At 38.6% G+C, this 23,212-nt stretch overlaps 1 protein-coding gene across 6 annotated transcripts; it reads left to right on the top strand.

Moving 5' to 3' along the window:
• The first annotated feature begins 126 nt into the window (after positions 1–126).
• Positions 127–23,009, top strand: bin1b (bridging integrator 1b). 6 transcript variants are annotated; one of them, XM_036570468.1, is made up of 17 exons: positions 128–539; positions 7,519–7,599; positions 8,376–8,430; positions 9,067–9,161; positions 10,832–10,927; positions 11,011–11,118; positions 11,494–11,586; positions 12,558–12,643; positions 12,796–12,871; positions 12,978–13,033; positions 13,174–13,200; positions 13,492–13,558; positions 14,179–14,304; positions 18,756–18,782; positions 19,344–19,409; positions 19,515–19,616; positions 20,182–23,008. In XM_036570468.1, exons 1-17 carry the CDS (start codon positions 459–461, stop codon positions 20,281–20,283), a joined length of 1,344 nt encoding a protein of 447 aa, XP_036426361.1. In that variant the 5' UTR covers positions 128–458; the 3' UTR covers positions 20,284–23,008. The 6 variants fall into 6 exon arrangements, with proteins under 6 accessions (XP_036426362.1, XP_036426361.1, XP_036426366.1 ...); XM_036570469.1 differs by lacking the exon at positions 13,174–13,200 and having other exon boundaries at positions 127–539; positions 20,182–23,009; XM_036570472.1 differs by lacking the exon at positions 14,179–14,304 and having other exon boundaries at positions 132–539.
• The last annotated feature ends 203 nt before the right edge of the window (positions 23,010–23,212 follow it).

Genomic DNA, 23,212 nt, shown 5'->3' with positions numbered 1-23,212 from the left:
AGTGTCGGCTAATACTGTGGCTTTTAACTGTGCCTTTAAGAGGCTGTCCAGAGGAGGGGTAACATAATCCCCGCTATTTGATTTATGAGCTCCTAATTAATTAACTGTGTTGCCAGAAACAAGCTACCCTATGGGTGTAGCAGCGTACCAAGCGACACAATTTTCTCCAATTCACTGTGTCTTTGAGTATATTTAGGTGGCGCGCCAGTATAATAAGTGAAGCTCACCTTTAAAGGGGCTGTCGTCGTCAGGGATTAGAGTTACGCTCTGTCCTCACTATCCCTTTAAGAGGCTTTTACCACTGAATCGACTGGAGACTCGAAAGAGTTGTGGAGTTCCTCCAAGCCTCCACTTTTGTTTCCGCTTCATTTCGTACCTCTTCCATATTTTCTCCTGCACTTTAGTTTCTTTTTCGTTAGTTTGTTTACGGCAGACTTGGGGAGACTGCACTGACTATCATGGCTGAGACAGGGAAAGGGGTGAACGCCGGGAAACTGGCTAGTAATGTACAGAAGAGGATAACTCGAGCACAAGAGAAGGTATGATAAAGAAAAAAACTTCCAAAACATTGCTAATGTCTGTACAATTTTCATCTACTGCTCTGTGGCACTTCGCATATCTAGAGCTACGTGCACATGCTTGTACAGAGACCGTCTGTACTTCAGTCAGCTCGCTAAATGTCAAAGCAACAGGAACGCCGTGGGCTGAGAACTGAAACCCTTAACGTTTCTCCATTTGCTGTTTGCTATTGCAGACATCGCTTACTGAGTTTTAGCGCTGTTTATCCATTCCTTTCGTATATGATATAGTTTCGCAGGGCGCTGTTCAGTCCTTTACTACTACTACAGTGCTTTATGCTTTTCCAGCGGACTCACTGATAAACAGTGGTTTACTTCCCTTGATGGAGCGCTAGACGAGCGGAAACTGACTGTAGCGGATAAAACACAAGCTGAATCTTCCCTGTCCCTCCCTGTCAGCCGGTCGCAGCTGAGGAGTTTTTCCTTATAGGAAAGTTCACTCACAGCGAACCACGTGCGTGTTTTAGGATGTTCTGAGCCTTTTACTAAGAAATGGTTAGGGGTTGTATGAATCTGATACTGTGGTTTGTTCTGAATCCGACTTAACTACAACTAAATTTAGAATTGGCCTCCAGGCAGGAAGTGCCTTTTCCTCTGTGACCCACGCCATGTAGCCTAATGTGTATTAAAATATGTATGAAAATAAAATGTGTACAGCAGTTAAAGTCTTTTGTATTGGGGTCTTGTAGGAGTTCATGTGATTGGAGGGCCAGGGGTCTCTCCAGTATCCATATGTGTGCCATGTGGCATTGATCAGTGACTGCATTATGAGCTGACCGGTCCCAGGCACTGGAAGCTATGTATAGGTTTAAGACATATTGGTCTCCAGTGAGTCATTTATTCGTTGTCTCTTGAGGAGGGCTGGGAGCTTTTCGCTTGTCTGAAGGCTCTTGTTATGAACAAACAGGTGCAAGTGGGAAGGGACAAGGGCTAGGCTGGTTGCAGATGGTTCTAGAGAAAAAGTTATATCGTTCTTTGTTACTTGGATTCAAACCTGCATGCTGCTGCCTAATTGTGTGGGTGTGTGTGTATGTATCAATATCTCATTTAGGGACAAAGAGTTCATTATGTTCTCTGCTTGCCTCATCTTCCATATGCTGCTTTTTATCTAATAGAGGATCACTTTTCTCGTTCCTCGCATCCTCCTATATGCCTGTGCCACAAGGTTCAGCCTCTAGAAAAAATAAGAAATGTAAGGCTAGCACTTCTGCTTGTGAATTACTTTCAGCAGAGGTTGATATCTAGTTATTATAATGCGTAAGATTCAGAACAAGAATGAGTTACTTATAATACCTTGATCATCGCAGTCTTGGCAGAAATTGATCAGCAGCAACCATCTAAAATTATAATAACCTGTGTAAATATAAGTAAAGCTTTAAGGGACTGCTTTTTGTATGAGATACAATACAGGGCAGCCAATCAGAACAGAACTTATTTACATATATCATTCTTAAAGGCAGAGTAACAAATACAGCCTGTTTAATTCTAGAGGTTAAAGAGGATGAAAAATGGTCATGTAAAAAAGAATTATGACTGTTTTTGGCACCTAAAATCTTACAAGTTTTGTAATTAGATGTTGGGTAAAGAAATAAAATATCAGAAAAATGGGATACAGGCCCTTTTAATTTATTACATTCCAGTGGTTCATTAGCATGCTCTATCCGGTCTTGTCAGCTAGCTTTTAGCTTTTATGTGGCAGGGCTTCACATCAGATACCATAGATGTGTGTATGTGTGTTTTCTCCCTCCCTGTGATATATGACCCTCCATGTGATTGCTCTGAGGGGAGGTCATAGTCTCTTCTTCCCTTCTGAAACTCAGCCAGCCAGAGGAGAACACTCTTCTGGCAGACCCCCATCTCTCTGCTCTCTGTCTTCCCTCTTTCTCTCTCTCAGTGTCTCCATCTTTCCCTCTCTCCTTTTTGCCCCTGTAGCCCCACCCCACCCCATCCATTTTCCACTGTGGTCATCACCTGTCCTGAGTCATTCCTCTTCCTGGTCAGCGGCTTGCTGTTAAACTGGAAAAGACGTTGGCATGTCCGGTTGCTATAGAGACATGTATGGTCTCGGGTCTGATATGTCAGTGTGACATCAGAGCAGGGAGGAATGGGAGCGGAGAGCCATCAGGCATCAGATTCACGCAGGCATCTGCTCCCAAATTAGACACTCATAAGGAAGGGAGCCCATTGACCCTGCCCCACAAAGGGAAACGTCCATCTGCCCTTCTCTTAGTGCAGGCCGATATATATTGTCTATACTGGTGTGGGTGTCACACAACAATATTGTTTTTCAGTTTAAGCAGTATTGATAGATTAGGCATTATACACTTGTATAAGTAATGGCATCCCTGTTGCTATACTGGTAGAAATTTACTATAAGAGTCCTTGTAGTGCAAAAGAATCAAAACAAGCATTGCTTGGTTATTTGAGCTTACCATTACTCAGAAAGCATAGATTTGTTAGCCTTATTGGTGACCTTAAATATCATCTGATGCTGTGATACCATGATATGCTGGATTCTATCAGTATCACCCAGCTCTGCTCTGACCTCTGCCCTCAAGTTTCAGTGAACAGACCATATGTCAATCAACTTATTCCCAACCACCCCTCCTCATAGGTACACGCCCACACACCTGTTCTGATCCAGAAGGCCTTTGGACATGAAGCAAGGCTATGAATAGCAGACAGTCTGTAGCCTGTGAGCTAATCCCACAGAATGTGACAAGGGTTTTTAGATCTGGGGAGGGTTAAATGAGGCTCAGGTATATTTTTGGACCTGTCACTGAACACCAGTGCACAACAGTCAGAGGCCTGTGGGGCCCATAAAACACAAATGAAAAAAATGTCTAATAAATACAAAAAAATAATCCTGGGAAGTCTCCCGTGACCTAAGCCTCATCGACCTGATGGCTAAAGCTATGTAAGAAAACTCATGGAGCCTAGCCACTTCACTTAAAGACTGCTGTGTGTGTGTGAATCACCATGTATGTTTGCTGTTTCTCAGTATGTGTCGTTGTAATTGGTATCCTGCAAACCTCTTCCTCTCTCTCTCCCCCTCTCTCTGTCCCTCTCTCTCTCTGTTGGGCACACATGCAAAGGATTTATTCAGCTGCTTCAGAATAGTCAGTCTGTTGAGAGTAGTATGAATGAAAGATGGCTGACTCAGGCAGTGTGGAGTGGCCTCCCTACTCTACCCTGAATGAACAGCTGCCTGGGTTTTAGGTTTTTACTTCACTATGATCCATCCTAACATTACAGCCTTATGCAAGCCTAAAGCTACACAAAACGGGGGCAATATTGTGGTCGATCTTGTGGCAGCACATTTTGGAAATCTATTCTTTTATAGTCTTTTCTTTCAGGTCATAGATCCTTAGAGTTTGTCTGGGTACTTTGTATAACTTTAATGAAATTTCTATTCTTTGAACAAGTGACTCTGGGTAAATGAATAAATGTATTACCTTCTGTATTCAGAGTCTGCATAAGAATTTTAGGGCTCTCAAACGAGCATGTCAAAATTGAGAGGAATTCTAAGGTCCTGTCTACAGGTACAAACTTCAGTTCCTCAGTCCAATCCAAATACATTACAAAAGGTTTCGAGGAAATCACCACATAATTCAGAGTAGTTACTGGGTAAAAAACTTTAAGAGTAATAACTGAATAATTGAGGATACCACGTTTTTTTTAGATCACCTTTTACACACTCAATTATCAGTGATGCATACACACACAAAACATTATGTACCCCGTAGCATGGAGGGGGATAGCAGCAGTAGAAGGTTGCTGTCCCTGATCTAGTTTCCTCTTCCGCAGTTTTTCAAATGGCTTGGAGATTGTGGTAGTTTGTTGTAATTAGTTGTAAATGGTCTACATTAGATAGATAGCTGTCTAGTGCATGCCTGCCATGTTCCAGTGTAAGGGACAAGATCTTCTTGTCTAAAAGGCAACATTGTGGGAAAGCTCCTGTGTAATCAGGTTTGAATGTGGACATTTTGTTCCTTGCTGTCTCTTTTTCTCTGTATTCTATCCACAGATAAATGTGGACAAAAGATAAATAAAATAGCAAAATCCCAAAAAATCCAAAGAAAGGAGAACCCAATGAAAGGAGAAACGAGCAAGCTACTTTGCGATTTGAAATTGTAGAGTATTCACAATACTGTAAAATGGTTATTTCACGTAAGTATTCCAAACAAAATCTGAATTTCAGACTGCGTAACACAAGGCAACATTACAGGCAAATCCATGAACGGAAATCCAGAAAACCAAGCAGGAGTCAGGCAAAGGAGACGACAGCTCAGTTCACTGTATAAGGAACCAAGGCTTTGCACGGCCCAAGGCTAAACGAAGGTATCTATGTATGAGAGGTAATGAGTCCATAGACTAGGTGAACTGGTCTGGGAAGGTCCAACTAGAGTTTCCCAGAGGGGGGGAGACAGTGTGACAATTAAACACATTACAATACCGTCATATAAAAAACCTGGGCCAAAAAATGTTCTCAACTGAATTGCAATTACACACAATGATAATAAAAAAATCTCATGTCTCCAAACCAGGAGAAAGAAAAGACATTCACTGAATAAAAGTTAATGTAACAAGATGTCTCAAGTAATTTTGGACCATGTGTATTGGTTCATTCATCATGATTTTTTAACACATTGTAAAGGCCAACTTGCTTCAAAAAAAAAACATGGAGATACAAGGTTTTGTCCCAACAGTGACGATACACTGTCTATTTCTTGTAGAAATATCAATCTACTGTTATTTAAATCAAAAGAACAATTAGCCTTGGTGACTGAATCTTTGTATTTATACGTGTGTTTGTGTCTGCGCACTTAAGTGACCAGATGAGAAGGTATCTGTCCTTTATTGAGCAGCACTCTCCCCTTCTTTGCTCGGTGTAAACACACTTCTAATTCCCTTCTGTAATAGGATTTAGTATGTGGTTGGTCAGGCCTCTTCCTCCTTACCCTTTTCACTATTATTCCTTTCCAATAGTCTTTCCCCCTTTTGTTCTTTTCATAAGTTTTCCTCTTTCTTTTGTGTCTTTATGTCAGTGCTGAGACTGTTGAGCAGCCTAACTTGATGAGTAAAAGTTTATGTTGTGGAAATCTACAAATGTAGAAATGAAACTAACTGACAGAAGTGAGGTTTGCGAGTACTGTTCATAGATGTACACGTTACACACATTAGAAAGATACGTTAGAAACATACAAGTGATCTTTCACCATGTTCCACTCGTTACTTAGCTCAGATAAAATCGTGTTTGCTCAGTTTTGTTGTGTTTGCTCTGTTTTATTGTGTTTGCGTGGAGTCATGATTGCAGGTCTGGTAAATGATTTTGCCAGTTTTATCCATTAAGTTTGATTTTGTTGTAAAGGTCTGGTAAATCAATTTTCTGTCCATTCCTTCCTGGATTCATGTGAGCTTGTTGTCTGCTGGGCCATTAAGCAGCAACAAGTAAAAACTCCTAAGAAATAAGAAACGTTTTGAAGTGGTGTAATTTTTTATATATGCAATGAAAGCATAACATTGCATATAAATATATATATATATATATATATATATATAGCTTTGCCAATCAGTGATAACAGTCGCCAAAGAAAAGCAATGAAAAAGCTTATTTAGATTTCAGTTCTGGTTCTGAAAATGTTGAGACTGGCCCTGAAGCATGGTTTAAGTATCTCCCATTTTGTAACTTCAAGTAGAATTAGGGTCTGTTTTATGCATATGGAAAAGGAAAACCTGACTGTATTAAGAAAGAGTTAAACAAAGCTTGTCAGTTTTTATTAGAGTTTTACAAGTGTGTATTTAAAGTACAGTGTTCCTAGAAGCCCAGTCTATTTGTTCACTTGATTTTAGTCTTCAATAATTGGTTCGTGATTTGCATGATTATAATGCACATTTTAAAATCTCATACCAGCCTCTTTTACAGTAAGAAACAGAGTCTTATACATACACTCATGTATATGCATTTCTTGTCAAGAAGTGGTTTTATATTTTGATGTATACAGTCGTATGCAAAGGTTTGGGCGCCCCAGTCAGGTTACGTGTTTTGTTGAAAGAGTGAGATTACACTCTTCTGTATAATTAATGCACAGTCACTGTTTATTTGCGGAATTTAACATACTGGGTGGGGGAAAAAGTAAAACATTAAATGTGGCCTGTGCAAAGTTATGGCACATTTTGTACTTTGTACCTTTTTTTTTTGTTTGTTTTTTTTTTAAAAAAACTCTACAAATAAATAAAAGTTGTGCACTAAAATTTAGAAAAAAATACTATATTTATTATTTTTTTCCCCCTGCAGAGGATGTGTGAACTTATCTTTCACTTAGAAAATCAACATTCCCTTTATCAGAGATAACCATAGGAGATAACAGATCTGTAGTTCTGAGATTCCAGTCATCCAGGGTGATGTTCCGACATCACCATACCATACCTGCCTGTAGGACATTTTAACAGTACCATAACTGTGTAACGCTTTACGGCACCACGTCATACACCAACAACTTCAAATAGCTTGGTACTTCCAGCATGGACATCACGGCAGAGGCTGAGAAGAGTCAGAAGACGTCAGAGAAAGCGAGAAAGAGAACATGAGAGAGTGATCGACCAAGAGACTGGTGCTGACAAAGTGTGCTATAGTGCAAAATGTCTTACCATACCACATATTTTTAGGTAGCGCTGTACATAAAACTTTAGGTAGGATATTTTAATGGCCTAAATTACTCTATCAGAAAATACTACTAGCACTGAATATATATAGGTGAAGTTGTAAGTGTAAAAGTGAAATAAATACACTCTGCAACTGTAGGGGGAGCACAAAAGCAAAAACAATACCAATTCTCGTATAATGCTGCTTTAAGTATAAAAATAAAACATTTTTACTGTTTGGTAAACACCATAATTACACGACTAATTGTCAAAATAAATCTGGTCTGATTTCTAGATGATGCAGAAGTTGGGGAAAGCTGATGAGACCAAAGATACAGCATTTGAGGAAAGTGTGGCTAACTTCAACAAGCAGATGGTGAGATCCTTTCTAATACACAGTCTTTCTATCCCCTAACTATTCAGCTCTGACCTCTGAGCCTAATGCTGCCTCTCTGTTTTTAATCCATACACAGGCTATGCTGTAACAGTGAGTGGCAAAGTCAGATCTCTTATCTGATTTTTTAAATGTTATTTTTGTAATGGCATGCTGTAATTCAGCTGAGACACTTATTTTAACTAAGGTTTCAATTATATTATCTTTTCACAAGGCTTACAATCTATGTTAATGAGTACAAAACATGTTTGTTTTTAAACAGGTAAGGTACAAGATTGGCAAGTTTAGCAAATTTGTTCTTTGTCATATATTTGTTAAGTTTACATAGAAAAGAATAGAGTAGAAATCCAGGCTTCTTTGAGTTGCATGCAGTCAAAAGGTAGTGTATGCCACCTTAAGACGTGGTAGCTTTTAAATTTGTAACCACTTAGTTTGCCATTTATTACATGCTTCTATAACTTAAGAATAACTTATTTGCCAGGTTGCATTGGAGTCCATGTAGTTACTGAATATTGAGCCTAAGGATATGTAATAAGAGTTTAATAATAATGTTAAAGTTGTAACCCTTTATTTGTGTCTTTGCCCCATGTCCCATTAACCCTGGGAAAATTACTTTGTGGAGGAGACTCATAGTGGTAGAACGCTTTCTAAATAGATTATAAATAGATAGGTGACAGGCAGTAAGTGACTATGGTTAAAAAAAAACCCCATACATTTCCTTTAATTGGAGTGCTGGTCCTCTCCTTCTCTGTGTACAGACTGAAGGCACAAAACTGCAAAGAGATCTGAGGGCATATCTGGCAGCAGTAAAAAGTAAGTCAGTCCTTGTGAGAGAAAAATGCATTTACGTGTACTTTTCAAAAGTGTATTTAATATGAAAAGTACATGTTTTTACATTATGTTACACTTTAATACATACTAAGTATATTATTTTGGAACAACCTATGATAATTTATGGATTTAAATATACATTAAATGCATTCAGTAGTGCTTTTGAGTGTTGTTTTTAACAGTGTAAGTTGAAAATACTTCATGTACTGCTACACTTCTGTGCTACTTACTGAGTTCTACTGCATCTAAACTAAATATCAATAAATAAATGTAAACACATTCAACTAATAAAATGCATGTAAGTGTACTTTTCTAAAACATAAGTATGCACTGAAATATGTTAGTATTAATAAACGCAACTTATAAATAAAAATTATATTTAAGTAATGTTGACATATCTTCTATGCCCACTAGATTTTCTATGTACCTCACGTATACTATGAATGAACTGTAATTAATGTACTAATTAACGCTCCTGATAATGCTTTTTCAGTTGTCACTGTGTGGGTGTATAAGTATGTACGAATGTGTGGGAGATTGTATTTTGTGCTTTCCTGTGCTCGTGTTGTTTTTTAGTTCTTCTGGCAGCTGTCTGTCTGTCTTTCTGTCTCTCCTCAGCAATGCACGAAAGCTCCAAGCGTCTGCAGGACTGTCTAGCAGACATGTATGAGCCAGACTGGTTTGGGAAGGAGGAGATGGATGCCCTCGCAGAGGTGTGTAAGCCCATTACTGCCAAGCTTCCTGCGTCAGATGTGTTTGTGTTTGTGTTTTCACACCGAAATGGGTTATGTGAGGTTGAGTGGTAAAGTGCTATGTGATATCATTAGATTGACACCGCTTGTCACCATTATAGGATTTTTAATACCATTTTCAGCTTTCTATATGTTAGAAGTCAGCAACACTCTGAAGTTTTAACTATGTTGTAACCAGAGCTGTCATAATAGATCAAGTGACGAATTAAACTTCAATCATATAAAATTGACCTTCTTATTGATTTGACACAGTGATTAGTTGGCACTTTGATGTGATGGTAATCTCTTACACAAAGATGTTCACACCAGTATGCGCTTTTCATACATACTGATGCTTGCTTGTTTATCTTTTTCAGTTAAGTTTTTTGAAATCTTTAAAAGGCCATGCATGGTTTGTTCAGTTAAGTCAGTATTTATTCATTTGACCTTTTTTTTTTAAACTCTAACTCAGTTATTGTCAAAATAAGTGCTTGACTACTAACAAATAGATATAGATAACAGATGCTAATATAACAGAATTGTAACTTCTTGCTCTGTCTTTTTCCATTTTTCCATTTTCAGTATTTTGTCTACATTGTCTTCCTGTCTAACTCTTTCACATTCCTATTCTGTCATTCATTCTGTGCACTTACTCCTGCATGAAGGAATTAATAGAGAAGGAGATGGATAATAATCTGGAGGTAAAGTAGTTGGACGACTCTTCCAAGCTGTAGTTGCTTTAGGGTCTAGTGAAGTGTAGTCACTGTGTTAGCATTCGAGATACATTGGCACTTTGGTGTTCCATGTCTGGTATTCAGGCTTGTCAGTTGCATGTAGTGAATAATTGTTCGTTAGGGTAGGTTAGTGTTGATATCTGTGTTTGTTGTTTGTACTGTGCAGTCAGAAACCACCTTTTCATTTATTTAATTTCCAGACAAAACTGCCGTTAAGTACAAATTGCTCATTTAGAAAACGTGTATTTAAGTTTCAACTAAATATATCTTTTCTCTAACACTTTAATGTGTCTACCCTTTACATTTGTTGCAGCTTCATAACTGCAGCATTCTTTTTGAGCAACTTGTTTTCAGTTTTTCAAAGAAATCTGCAGAGTTCAGCCTTAGAAGTTCAAGCTCTAAAGCCAAGTAAGCCCACTGAGAAATTAGCCTCATTAGTCCATAAATCTTTACTCCACATCTCAGATTTCCAGTTTTGGTGTTCTAGTGCACATTTGTTTTTCTTTCCAAATTTCCTTTTCTCAGTAACAGCTTCTTGACAGCAACACATCCTTTCAGACTTGTTTTATCACTGTGGAAGGATGGACAGAAACACCTGTGGATTTTTTTCAGATCTGAAGAAAGAGATGAAACTACTGTTGTTAGAAGTCCATTTTTCTCTTTCTCTGTTAATAATTCTTTGAACTTTAGTTTTGGGAACACTTGCTTTTTGTTTACTTATTTTCCTTTTACTCTCTCCTTCCTTATACAAGTGGCTTGTCTTATATTTAATCTCCTCAGGAATATCTAATGAAAAACGAATAACTTGTATTTTATGGACATTTTGACTGGAAATTAAATAAATGAAGGATGGTGTCTGACTTTTGCTCAGCACTGTATGTCTGTGTGTCTGTAGATCTAATGACTTTTGCTTGGCAGGACACAGATGTTATATGGGACGATTTCTATCAGAAGCTTGTGGACAGTGCTCTCATCTCCATGGATACCTACATGGCTCAGTTTCCTGAAATTAAGGTTAGCTTTAACTTTTATTACACTATTATGGATGTGGAAAAATACATGTCCTGTAGCAGAGATCTGTGTGGCTCCCCCTCCAGGCTCGTATTGCGAAGCGCGAGAGAAAGCTGGTGGACTTTGACAGTGCCAGACATCATTTTGCCTCCATACAGAAAAGCAAGAAGAAGGATGAGGCCAAAATCGCCAAGGTACCAGAGATGTACCGTAAAAAAGCCTGTCTTGTCTGTCTGTGTGAACTGTTTGTTCTCTATTTTTGGAAAATCAGTGTAATTAATCCTGTGGTTATGTATGTGTATGTTTGTGATTCTGTGCAAAAAGCTAAATAAGTTTGCTGTCAATTTGGATTTTTTGAGTCAGTGTAATGTGTGCGCTAATATGCTTGCTAACAAACACACTCTCTTTCTTTCTTTCTTTCTTTCTTTCTTTCTCACTCATGCGCTCGCTCCCCCCCCTCTCTCTCTCTCTCACTCACTCACTTACTCTCACACTCTCTCTCTCTCTCTCTCTCTCTTTCTCTCTCTCTCTCTCTCTCTCTCTCTTTCTCCCTCTCTCTGCATGTTTAGCCCCTGGCTCTGATGGAGAAAGCGGCTCCAGGTTGGGCTCAGGGAATAATCACAGCACATCAAATTGCTCAAACTAACCTCAGCAGAAGCCAGGTGACACACCTGTCACTTTGCCTTGTTCTAACCCCCGTCTGTTGACTCTGAGTCTTGGCATAAACTAAACTGCCTGCTGTGTCATGTAAAGTTGTGCTATATAAAGCTATGTCATGAAAGTACTCCAGAACAATCAGTAATTCAAATGCAATTTAAATGTATTTTAGTGTGATTTTACATATATCTTACCTACAGAACTCTGCAAAAAGTCTTAGGCTTGTCTTGATCATGAAATTTTAACTGATGATTAATTACCATATAACTAAGTGCAGTTTACGATTTGTTTTGTTCTATAAAAATACTAGCCTAAGGTTGCTAAATTGGCTGATTAGCTATTTTGCTTATTAGCTGTTGAAACTTAGTAGTTTCTACCTGACAACAGACACAGCTCAAGCTCAAATTGCTCACCACTACCCTCTAAAGGTGTTATTACTAAACATTAAACAAACTACCATTACTCACTGCCGCTAACACGCTAAAGGTGTTCATAAAGCTGCACTTTGTAAGGACCTCTCTGGTGGAAATATATGTAACTTGCACGAAAGGTGCAGAAGAAAATTTTGTAACATGACTTGTGCTGCGATCCCCTTCGAATAGATTAATCTGAACTGCTCTTCCACAGATAACCGATAACTAACTAACATTACTATTCATATGACTGCTGGGTAGCACATGTGTCCACTAGTTAAGTAAGTGTCCACTCAGTCAGATATCTGTTTAGGCAATGTTAGCCAAGTGTATTTTATATTGGTTGCATTTACAAAAGGAGACAGACAGTAGCACTGGAAATGATCTGAGAATAATAGCTTGTCTGGTTTATCAAGCAATAGGGGACGAGCTCTGAAGCAAAAAAAGACTGTTACCAAAGTAATTGGCTAATGTTAGCAAATTAGCCAACTAAATTTAGCTATACAGCTAAAACAGCTTTACAACTGTAATTACATTAATTATTTGTGTGTGTGTATTGTTAGGCAGAGGAAGAGCTGGGGAAAGCACAAAAGGTGTTTGAAGAGATCAGTTATGATCTCCAAGAGGAGCTTCCAACTCTGTGGAACAGGTACCAATCCCTTCATCTTTCACCGGCCACCACTTATCTTTCTTTCTTTCTTCGTCTTCTGTTTACCCATACTTCATCCTTAAAACAAGGAACACTTGCTCTCAGCTTGGTTCTCACATGATATCTCTGTGTCTCTCTCCCCCCTCCTTTAGTCGTGTTGGTTTCTATGTGACCACCTTTCAGAATGTAGCGGGACTGGAAGAGAAGTTCCACAGAGAGATGGGCAAAGTGAGAGTTTTGCTGATTCATCAACTCATCTGTAACAACAGAATAAAGACATGCCATAGATTATTAGTATTCTTGCCCCCTGAATAAAGCTCTCTTTTATTCACAGCTGAACCAGAATCTTTTTGATATTATGACCAAACTGGAGGAACAGCGACAGGCCAAGTAAGTGTTGTCTGAATTTTGTCAGTTCTGTAATTCAGGAGTCTGTTATGTCTAATTTTTGCAATATTATTGAGAAATGTGCATTGGGAGCTCCTGTATTCCCTATAGACTAAACAAATCCTCATCCAAACCTCCCCTAGAAAACCTGTCAAGACTACCGGGAAGAGGTATATATGTATTTTTTTGTGTGTATAAACGGTTCGAGCGACACTAATATTAACATTCGTTTACTCATCAGATATACTTTACACTTGCTACCTTGTTTTCAGTCTGTGCCTGAATGTGCATGTGGACAAATATTTATGAAGCGCATATTATGATATTAGTTCTTTTATCCATAGTGTTATAGCCTTACCATTTGATATCAGCATGGCTTCTCATGGCTCTCTGCTGCCACACAGTGGCGACTTTCAGACATTGCAGAAACGCTGAGTTTTTTTCTTTTTTTTTAATTGCAGTGAAGCAGCCGCCAACCACAATGCCACAGCAGCATCTGAGTCAGACACAACTACACCAGCATCTAAGGTACTGTTTCATGAGAGGGAGAGAGGGAGAGACAGTTTTACAACCAACCATGGACAGTTCTGAACAAGTTAGACACCAAACTTCATATATTTAATTTCCAGTGGAAACAGTTATTAAACTGTCAGTGACAGTTCTGATGGTCAGCAGGTCTTGCATGGTTGTTAGGAGTCCCCACACTTTCACTGAATCTTTTAATCCTCTTTGAATTCTATTTTGGGAGACTTTCACTTTCCTTATGGAAGTAGATCTAATACGTAATCTCCTCAAAAATGTCTTGTACTGAAAGGCCATTTAAATTGGAAATTAAATAAATGAAGGGTGATCTCTGACTTTTGCACATGTATGTAATGTGATGTAGGAAGCAATGGAAATTCAAAGAAAAGCTGTACACATACACAGCATTATACCAAGTACACACACATAGTCAAACACAGTGTTTGCTTGTCTTTTTCAATGCAATTACTAACCCAAAGTAGACATTTATAATCTAACAACATTTTGAAATGCCCTTCTTGTTTTGTGATATTTCACTAATCACATGACGTGTATTTGTCTTCTTTACTATTTGCACGCATATGTTGTGTGTGGCACATGTCTGTGTGTGTGTGTGTGCGCGGCAGTTGAGACTGGGGCCTCCAGTCCCACGGCCCCCCAGGCCTTCTCCAGCTAAAGATGCGAAAACGGACATCATTAACCTGTTTGAGGACGCAGTGGTACCAGATATTAACGTTACCACACCATCACAGGTTAGGGGTCAAATTACAGTTTACCTCTCAATCTGTGAGCCCCTCTTTATCCAAAGCACCTTCTTTATCCAAACATTCACCTGTTTGTCTACTCCATTTACTTCCACCCTCCGTTCTTAGAGTTGTACTTCCCATCCATCCAGGAGCCCCTGCTGCAGATCCATTTCTTTTTACATGCATCATTCTAAAAATACCATTACTACATTAAGTATTTCATAATCCTCTTGGTGTCACTTTATAGCTACCATGCTCACTCAGCACCCCATAATTCTTTTCCCATTACCTATCCACTCTCCAAAAGCCAGAGAGCTTTTCAGCATGCAGTTCAGAAATTAATATTTCCCAGGTCCCATTTCAGTACTGTTTTTTTAACATGCCCTCGCCACCCTCAGCTCACCACAGTGCATCACACCTACCTTTACACAAATAGCCCCTTGCAGTACAAGGGGTGGAGGGGAAAGTGAGAGGTGGAAAACTCAATCGGTGTACGTTCACCTTCAGCTAGATTACCTTTGGTGAGCTGTATAGCTGTCCATGCAAACTTTAAAATTATTTTTTTTTAGAAATTTGTACAAAATGTACATAAATTCGGTGGGGAAAATGCAGTGTAGTGTTTTTGTTGTTGTTGTTGCTAGCTGTGTAGCATTTAGCATGTTAGCTAGCAGGCTAGCAGGATAAAGTCATGAAGTTGAATCAGCAGTCGGCAGCATGCATAACTTTGTTACCTTAAACCCATTGTGAACATAGTGAAATCTATGTTATAAATTTGAAGTATATAAAAGTATTTTAAAATATTTAACTGTTACGGCTTTGTCCGCCATATATTTGGGTTTGAAAATATAAATACGTTAGGTCTCCATGATTTCTGGGCAAGTTCTGCTACTGAAGTTGGTACTTATGTTCACTTGATCCCTTCCCACTGTGAGGGCTTATCTAATACACTTCACTTGAGCTAATAAAGTAATGGCCCAGGCATTGGGAATTCCTCAAGGGGAGATGGCAAGGCCAAGTGGATAAGGGCATGTTAAATTCAGTATTGACTTGAGCAGCCAGTTACCCACCGTGCTCTTAGAGGTCTTACAAACAGTATTTCCAATAAACATGAGTATTCTCCCAGTGCTCAGAAGCCTCCCCATAAGCTCATCCCAGTAAAGGTGCTGTGTGCTTTTTCTCGTGTGTGTGCGTGCGACAGTTTGATGCCCCCACAGTGGGCAGTCTACTGGATATGGACATGGATGCTATGCAGGTGATCAGTGCTCCTCGAGACCCCCAGGTGGGTGTAACAGGTCAAGATAAAGGACAAAGGTCAGGAGGACAAAAGTGAAAGTTCAAAAACAGAAAGAGAGCTAAGATACCTACTCCACGTGGTCATCTTGGGCCGCCAGGCTGTAGAGTGGCAGGAAAACCAGGGGAGCTTTGTGAGGTCTTTTTTTTTTCTGGAAAATACAAACACAGAGTCAACGTGAACACCTCTGGGGAAGGCAAAATATAGTTCCATGATCTCCCACAGAGGAGACCAAGACTGAGTGCTTTGTTCAGTGTGACCAGAGAAAGGGTATGCACAAAGATAAGAATTTGAAGGCCTCTTCTACACTCTTGTACGTATAGTTTTATGAAAAACCTTTTAATTATTTCTTTATAATGGCGCCATCAAAGAGGGACTAGGGGGGCCCTCTGATACATGTGCTGGCTCCCTCTTGGCGAGTGGCATATGCATAATGTGCTGTATAATAAGCTTGTATCTATTACATTAATTTAGGTGCTAGGGCTGTCAACTAATATTCTAAATTCGATTATATAATCGAATTGAAAGAAAACAGACATTCGGTTGTTAAAATTAACATTTGAGTGTGAGAAAAGCATCCTTACCACAGCTGTCCGCGAGTTCTCCCACAGGCAGAGCAGCTTCACTGAATGTATTGTATGATGGACAGAACGTCACTTTCATGATTTAAAATGACATGTAGGTCCAGCTGGAACAAGCGAATAATTCAGCAACAGCTGTATGGTACTGATGAGAGTTCACAATTCAACTCGGCAACACAGAGAGTGATTTGCACTCCAAGCAATATGAACAGCCCCGTTTGGATATACTTCAGAGCAGTACTTATAGAGTCAGTTCTAGATAAAGTTGTATGTAAGTTATGTAAGGTACAGTTAGCATACTGTTCCAGCTCTAGCAGCCTAAGGCCACATCTCGAAAATATGCCTTCAAATGCATCCGAGTCAGTTCCTCCTCAGTTTCACGTTCCCCCTGATAATTCATTGATTAATGAAGGGGAACGGGAATTTGAGGGGGAACTGAATCTGATGCAACGCACTTGTTGTATTGATCTGTCCTCTTATGGACATGGACATGCACAAAAATAGATCTTCGAATGGTTTAAATATTAGCAGGAATAATCTGACATTATTTTTTAGAAGGAATAATAGAACATAATTTTTGGCCAATTGTGATAGCCCTAACGCACATCTGATAATTAAGAACTATAAAATAAGAAAAATTTCTGGTGGCAACACTGTTCCTGTACAGTTTATGGTGTAGGGTCTTTATCCACTGCATCAGATAACCTGAAAACAGTAGGTCAGTAGATATAGAGCTGAACTGTTCCCCTTGGTTGATCTGCGCTGTTTCTGCATGCATGTGGCCCAGTCACTGCATGCAAGGAAAATGTTAACAACTAATCATTTGCTTAGACAGGCTGACTGGTCAAACCATTCTGAATTTTACGAAACAAGAGGAGAACCAGCAGCCACACACATTATTCAGTGATCTGAAAATCAGACAAACATGCTGACATAATCATGATCACCTGTTCCAACTGACTACAAACATCAGTGGCCTGATCATCTATCAGTGAATGTAATAAGTGACCGACAGAGTAGTATATGGATTTTCTGGAGGGACACTGTGTAAAGGAAGCCAAAAATCCCAATTTATCTCATAATTCAGCATTTCATGTTGGTTGGAACAGATGACTTCCTCTCATGGATGTGCCGCAGTGTTTGTCAGGTTCATTTAAGAGGCCATATCAGACAACTGTCTCTATGAACATGTTAGCTCCTTTAGTGTTGTCCTTGTCTCCTCTTGCTGTCTTGGTGACAAGTCTATGTTTGCTAGATTTTTATTATTTCTTGCTTTCTTGTTCCTCACTGCCTCACTGAAGGCAGCCTCATGGGACTCATGGGAGGTAAGAACATTGTGGTTATGGAGGACACAGTGTTTTGGTAAAAAAATATTCTCAACATTCCATTGGGCCTCCCTCGTGACGGTTTGTGACCATTTTCCAGGCTGACTGAGTGCATGAACTAATGTCTGCCAAACCCATTGACTGTATGTCACACTGACTGAATATTGTGCTTATATCTAAATTATTGTTACCATCACAAGCAAATCTCTCAAAATTGCAGATGTTCCTCAAAACTGAATTGAGTTCGGATGACATCAATGTTGATGGTCAACATTTTTTACAAACTTAGCACATTACACTGCACATCTACCTTGCATTTTGTACAATATTTTTGAACATTACGTATAAAAGGATAACAAAGGGTGAATAATTCAGTGGAATCAGCTGATTGTAGGGGTTCGATACTGGATTATTTGAAATGGATAAAGCCAATGGATCTAACCTTATCAAAGTGACCTGGAAAAATGTGAAAATTAATTAATATTACTGCATGATGAATGAAATTCAACTCTGCAAATAGTCTGAATATAAACAAATGAGACATGGATCACTCGTTGGAAGTGTAATTTCCATAAACATCATTATTCTCTCCCGCACACCCTTGCCTTGATCTCCCTCCCATCCTTCTGGATGTGCTCTTGCCTCTGTTTTGTTCCTGGACCACCTTATATGACCCATCTCCTATTAAACCTGCAAAACCTCCTGATTCTTCCCTTAACCCACCACCTGCCCCAGCCTGAGCAGACCTCAGCTGCAAACAAGCAGCAGTACTTGGATGAAGGAGCGCAGCCTGGCTGGGACAATAAGGGCTGTTCTTCTAAGAAGACCTGTGAAACCCCAAGCTGGGATGATGAGGCCACTCCGGCTGTGCAGGCTTGGGAAGACCACAGTGCTGCAGCAGAAGCAGAGGCTAGCCAGCCAGGCTGGGAGGATGAAGAGGAGGCGGGCTGGGGCGAGGAAGGGGCACAGGTAGGACAGGAGCAGGCTGAAGCTGCACAGGCTTCTGCAGGCCCATATTGGGTGGGCAGCATCTAAGCTTCTTCTGTGGGAAGAGCAAATTGTTAGAGATGAAGGACTTTGGATGAAGTAGGCCTAACTGAAGTGGATTGTGGGAGTGTTTTTGTGCTTCAGAAGCAGATTCCAAGGCTTTGAATGTGTGTGAGATGTCAGCAAATTTAAGTGTTAGTCTGTCTTGTTGTGCTAAATGTAGCTGTGCGTTTGTATGTACTGAATTGTCATAATATCTGTGATCTCTTTCAGACTGATACATCTGCTACTACCCCACCAGTAAGTACAATTAAAAATTTTAAAATGTACACATAAAACAATGGTTTCTCCTCGAGATCTACTATCTGATGTATATTTTCTTCTAAAAGGACATTTCAAAATGCAAATATACTTGTGAATTTTTTGCATTAATCTTAACCAAATTATATAGTCTAACCCTGAATGTGCCAATTCATTGACCTGATATTGCAAAATTGTTCTGCTTAAGAAATTTAGTGTTTTAATAATTTGCAGGTGTTAAATGATTAAATTAATATAATGTTAAGCTTATTTTATACACACACACACACACACACACACACATGTGTATATATATATATATATATATATATATATATATATATATATATATATATATATATATGTAAAATGCCTGTGTCTGTGTTCCTATTGTGCATATTTTTCCAGCATTCAATTTCATTAAAACAAATACCTATGTCAGGATCAGGAATATTAGTTCTTCAGTGTCAGTTTGTATGTACAGATTCTGTCTAATTAGCAGTAGTTTTTGCATGCTCCATGTTAACTTCTTATCAAAAAGAGCTTGTTTTCCTTGCTCAGAATGATGCTACAACTGTGACCAATGGTTCGTCAGATGCTGAGGTTCCTTCAGGTGTTGCCTATAAGGTCAGACTGAATAGTGTGATAATGCTTATTTGCAGTAGGGTACTTGCGGGCAGTGGTAGCAGATTGTTTTGTGTTAATATCTATGTTTGTGTCTTTGTGTGGCAGGTGAAAGCAATGCATGATTATGCAGCCACGGACAGTGATGAACTAGACCTCAAAGCAGGTGACATTGTGCTTGTACTCCCATTTGACAACCCTGATGAACAGGTCAGTAACTGTCCCAGCCATAAGCTGACAATAATGACTGTAAAATTAAATGCTAGTGTTGAGCAATTGTGTATAGTACTATGCCGAAGTCAGAGATCACCATTCATTTATTTCATCGAAATGGCCTTTAAGGACAAATAATCCACTGCATAAGTAAAGGGAAAGTCAAAGTCATGTAATTCCAAGGCTAAATGTGTTTGGGATTACTTGGATCATGAGAAGCTGGAAACGCAACCAACTTCTAGGACTGAACTTTAGAGGAATTATGAAAATTATCTCTCCAGATTTGTTTAAAGAACTGAAAGCAAATCTCTGAAAGGGATGAAATGGACACATGCTAAAAACATGGATATATTTAGTAAGTCTGTGTAATTTTCTGTTAAATATATGCTTTCTGTTTTTTTCCTGACAGTGGAAAATGAATAAATTTTACTTAATGGTCGTTTTGACTGGAAGTTAAATCAGTGAATGGTGGTCTCTGACTTCATGAAACTACATTGCCACAGAAAAGTGATTTCTCTTATGCAGAGCTCTCATGTGTATATGCATGTGTGTGTATGTGCAGGACGAAGGCTGGTTGCTTGGTGTGAAGGAGTCACACTGGCTCGTGAATAAGGACCTTACTGCTAAAGGAGTATTCCCTGAAAACTTCACCCAGAGATTGTGAGCAGGATGTCCATATTACTTCTTAACTCCACTGAGATTTTTAACCACTCTTTTTCTTTGACGCATTTTCTCCCATTTTATTCTTCTCTGATATGTTCTCTTGTGATCTTTGAAGAACAGGGCTTGTCTAAAAAAAAATCTAGATTTCATTACAAATGCAGTTTTCCCTGCACTGTAGTATATCGCGTGGGGGTTGAGTGTACCCCATTCTTCAGTTATCTCAGTATGACATCGGGACAGCTCAGTGCAACACTATTGTTGCTGGAACAATAAAAGTGAAGTGTGGTGGGTACTTTTAAACCTTTTTTATACGTATTAATTATCTTGCGTGTGCTTGGTTTTAAAGTTGTGGATTTTAGTGAGATGAATACACACAGTGCCAGTAAGATTCTTATTACTGAGGAAATATGACACGTATCACTGCCGAAATTATTCTGTAGTCAGTTAATTTATGACTTGGTCGGAACTTGGAAACCTTTTTTTGACTAGTTCTTATTTGTGCAGCTTGCTTATAACAAAGATCCTTCATCTCTCCCACCTTTCACTTTCTAGACTTTGTCCTGTGAGAAAGGACAAATGAATGTTCACAAACTTAATCCTCCAGCAGTGGAGCTGGAGTATTCCTGCATGTGGAAAACAACCTCAGAGATTGAGACATACAATTACATACTTTATATACATACATACTTGCATCTTTTAGGTTTTTAGTATGTTTGTGTTTTTTAGTTCTTTTTGTGGTCCTCGATTATTAAAAGAATTTGACATGAAGATCAAAGAACAAAGAAACAGCCTATCTTGGACAAAACCAGTATGTTTGGTTACACTGTATGAACAACTGGTTGTTTAAAACACCTACTGCAGTTCTTTTAAATATTTTGTCATTGCATGATAATTTTATATTTCTTTGTTGAATTGTGCATATAATGCCTCAAACCTCTCTTGGAAATTCTGGAATAGACTGGACAAAGATGCCATCTCTCAAATGAATCTAATCCATATAATCTGCTAATCTTTCATTTCTGATCTCTTCACCTCAGGAGATATATGCCAGTGATGGCACTTAGGGTCACTGTTTGGCTCCTTGTCTCTTTGTGTGGTAATGCTCCTTCAGTATTGTTTAATAATTTTATCCATCAAGCACAAAAAGTCTGAAGCTATTAGTAAATTGGCTGCTGACATGTTGTGAAATCAGGAAACCTTTGCTAGGGCTGATCCTAATGTTCACCTGTACTGTGACCTATAACATCCTTTATTGCTGTTTTCTATCTCATCTTCTACAATCAACAACAGTAAAGGCATTTCTCTTTCTCTGTCCCACTGTCTTCTTCTCTTAAATATGTTTACAGAGCTGCGATTATCGCACCTGCTAAGTCTCAAAGCATTATATTTTTATATCTGTTTTGATACTGGTTTAATCTGGCCTAGATCAGGAAAGAGCCAGACCCAAATGAAGGACTGTTTCTTTAAATAAATTGAACTAAATGAGAAAACTGTTTAAAGCTGTGGGCAGTAGATGTATCTTAATTGGTAAAAATGCAATGTCACATTAGAATCAATACAAATAAACATTAATACGGTAATATCAAGAACATCTTCTTCTTTCAAAAATATTATTGATCCCTTTTGAGATGATTAGAAGAACATTGATCTGGTTCCTGGATGCACCAGAGCCGTTGGATGTGCTCAATTTAGCTGAACCAAATATTGGATGGTAAATACTGGGCTGCTTTGAGGAGCGGTCTGAAAATGGTTAAGCCAAGACATTGAGACAAGTAACACACAAAATAACTGTTTATGGTATTAAATGTTTATTTGTATTGACTGTAATGTTTTACGAGCAAATCCATGCTTGCTGCCAGATAAATAGCTTTAAATTTAATTTACAAATTTGCAGCACTAATGATGTTTAATTTGAATGCTTTTGACTCTGAATGTGTAATTTTGAAAGGGAAGTTGAAAGAACCAATGTGTTCTTCTCCACAATCGATAAATAGTGATAATTATGCTTCTACACAGTATGCCACCGTGCTAAAAATGACTATGGAATGCCTGTTAACATAAGAAAAGGAAAAACTGTTGTTTTTAGCCTTACACTTTAAGCTTTATCACACCAGTTATAATGGCTCATTTGAAACGTCCTGCATGATGGAACTGTTCTCTAGGAAGATACATTAGCTGCAGGTCAGAAGTCCTTGTTGGTTATGAAATTTTAAGTTAAGTTGAATCTTTATACAAGCATCACTTCATTAGCTACAGTTATATGCAAAAGTGAAGACACGTTTCATCATGTTTTGTTGATTTTCTAAGTGAAAATAAGTATACTTCCCCTGCAATTACTGTTTATTAGCTTAATTTAATATATTGGGGGGAAAAGTAAAACATAAAATGTGGCCTGTGCAAATGTCATGGCACATTTAGGTCTGGCACATTTTGTATTTTATGTGGTTTCTTTTTGAGTATGTTAACCTCATCAAATACAAGTAAATAAATGTTAAAAATATTAGAGGATGTGTTATTTTCACATAGAAAATCAACAAAACATATAACTTGAGATTTCAAACCTTTGCATACATGAGCACAATTTTGATTTGATGAAAATTGTGAGGCAGCTTGGGTTGACCTGTCCAAACATGCTGTGACTCTGTAAATGCACTCTGTCTCTGTCTCACAAACCGTGAGAAGTATTTCAATATTAAATGTTGATTCAACACATTGTATCCAGCTGTGACCTTGCGTGTCTCTCCTGTGTTTATTCACATCTCCAGGGATGCATTTTACGCATTATGAGTTATTTTGTTTTGTAGTTTCTTTAAAAAATACAGATGTTGCTGATAAGAAATAGTAAATAATGTAATATGTGATTTGATACTTCTGGGTCAGTTCTTGTAATTAGATTATGTGTAGATTTCATTAAATCTTTTTCATAAAAG

The sequence above is a fragment of the Colossoma macropomum genome, unplaced genomic scaffold, assembly GCF_904425465.1.
Source record: "Colossoma macropomum unplaced genomic scaffold, Colossoma_macropomum, whole genome shotgun sequence".
Taxonomy (NCBI): Eukaryota; Metazoa; Chordata; class Actinopteri; order Characiformes; family Serrasalmidae; genus Colossoma; species Colossoma macropomum.
Note: the sequence above shows the minus strand (reverse complement) of the source record. Positions and strands in the feature narration are given on the sequence as shown.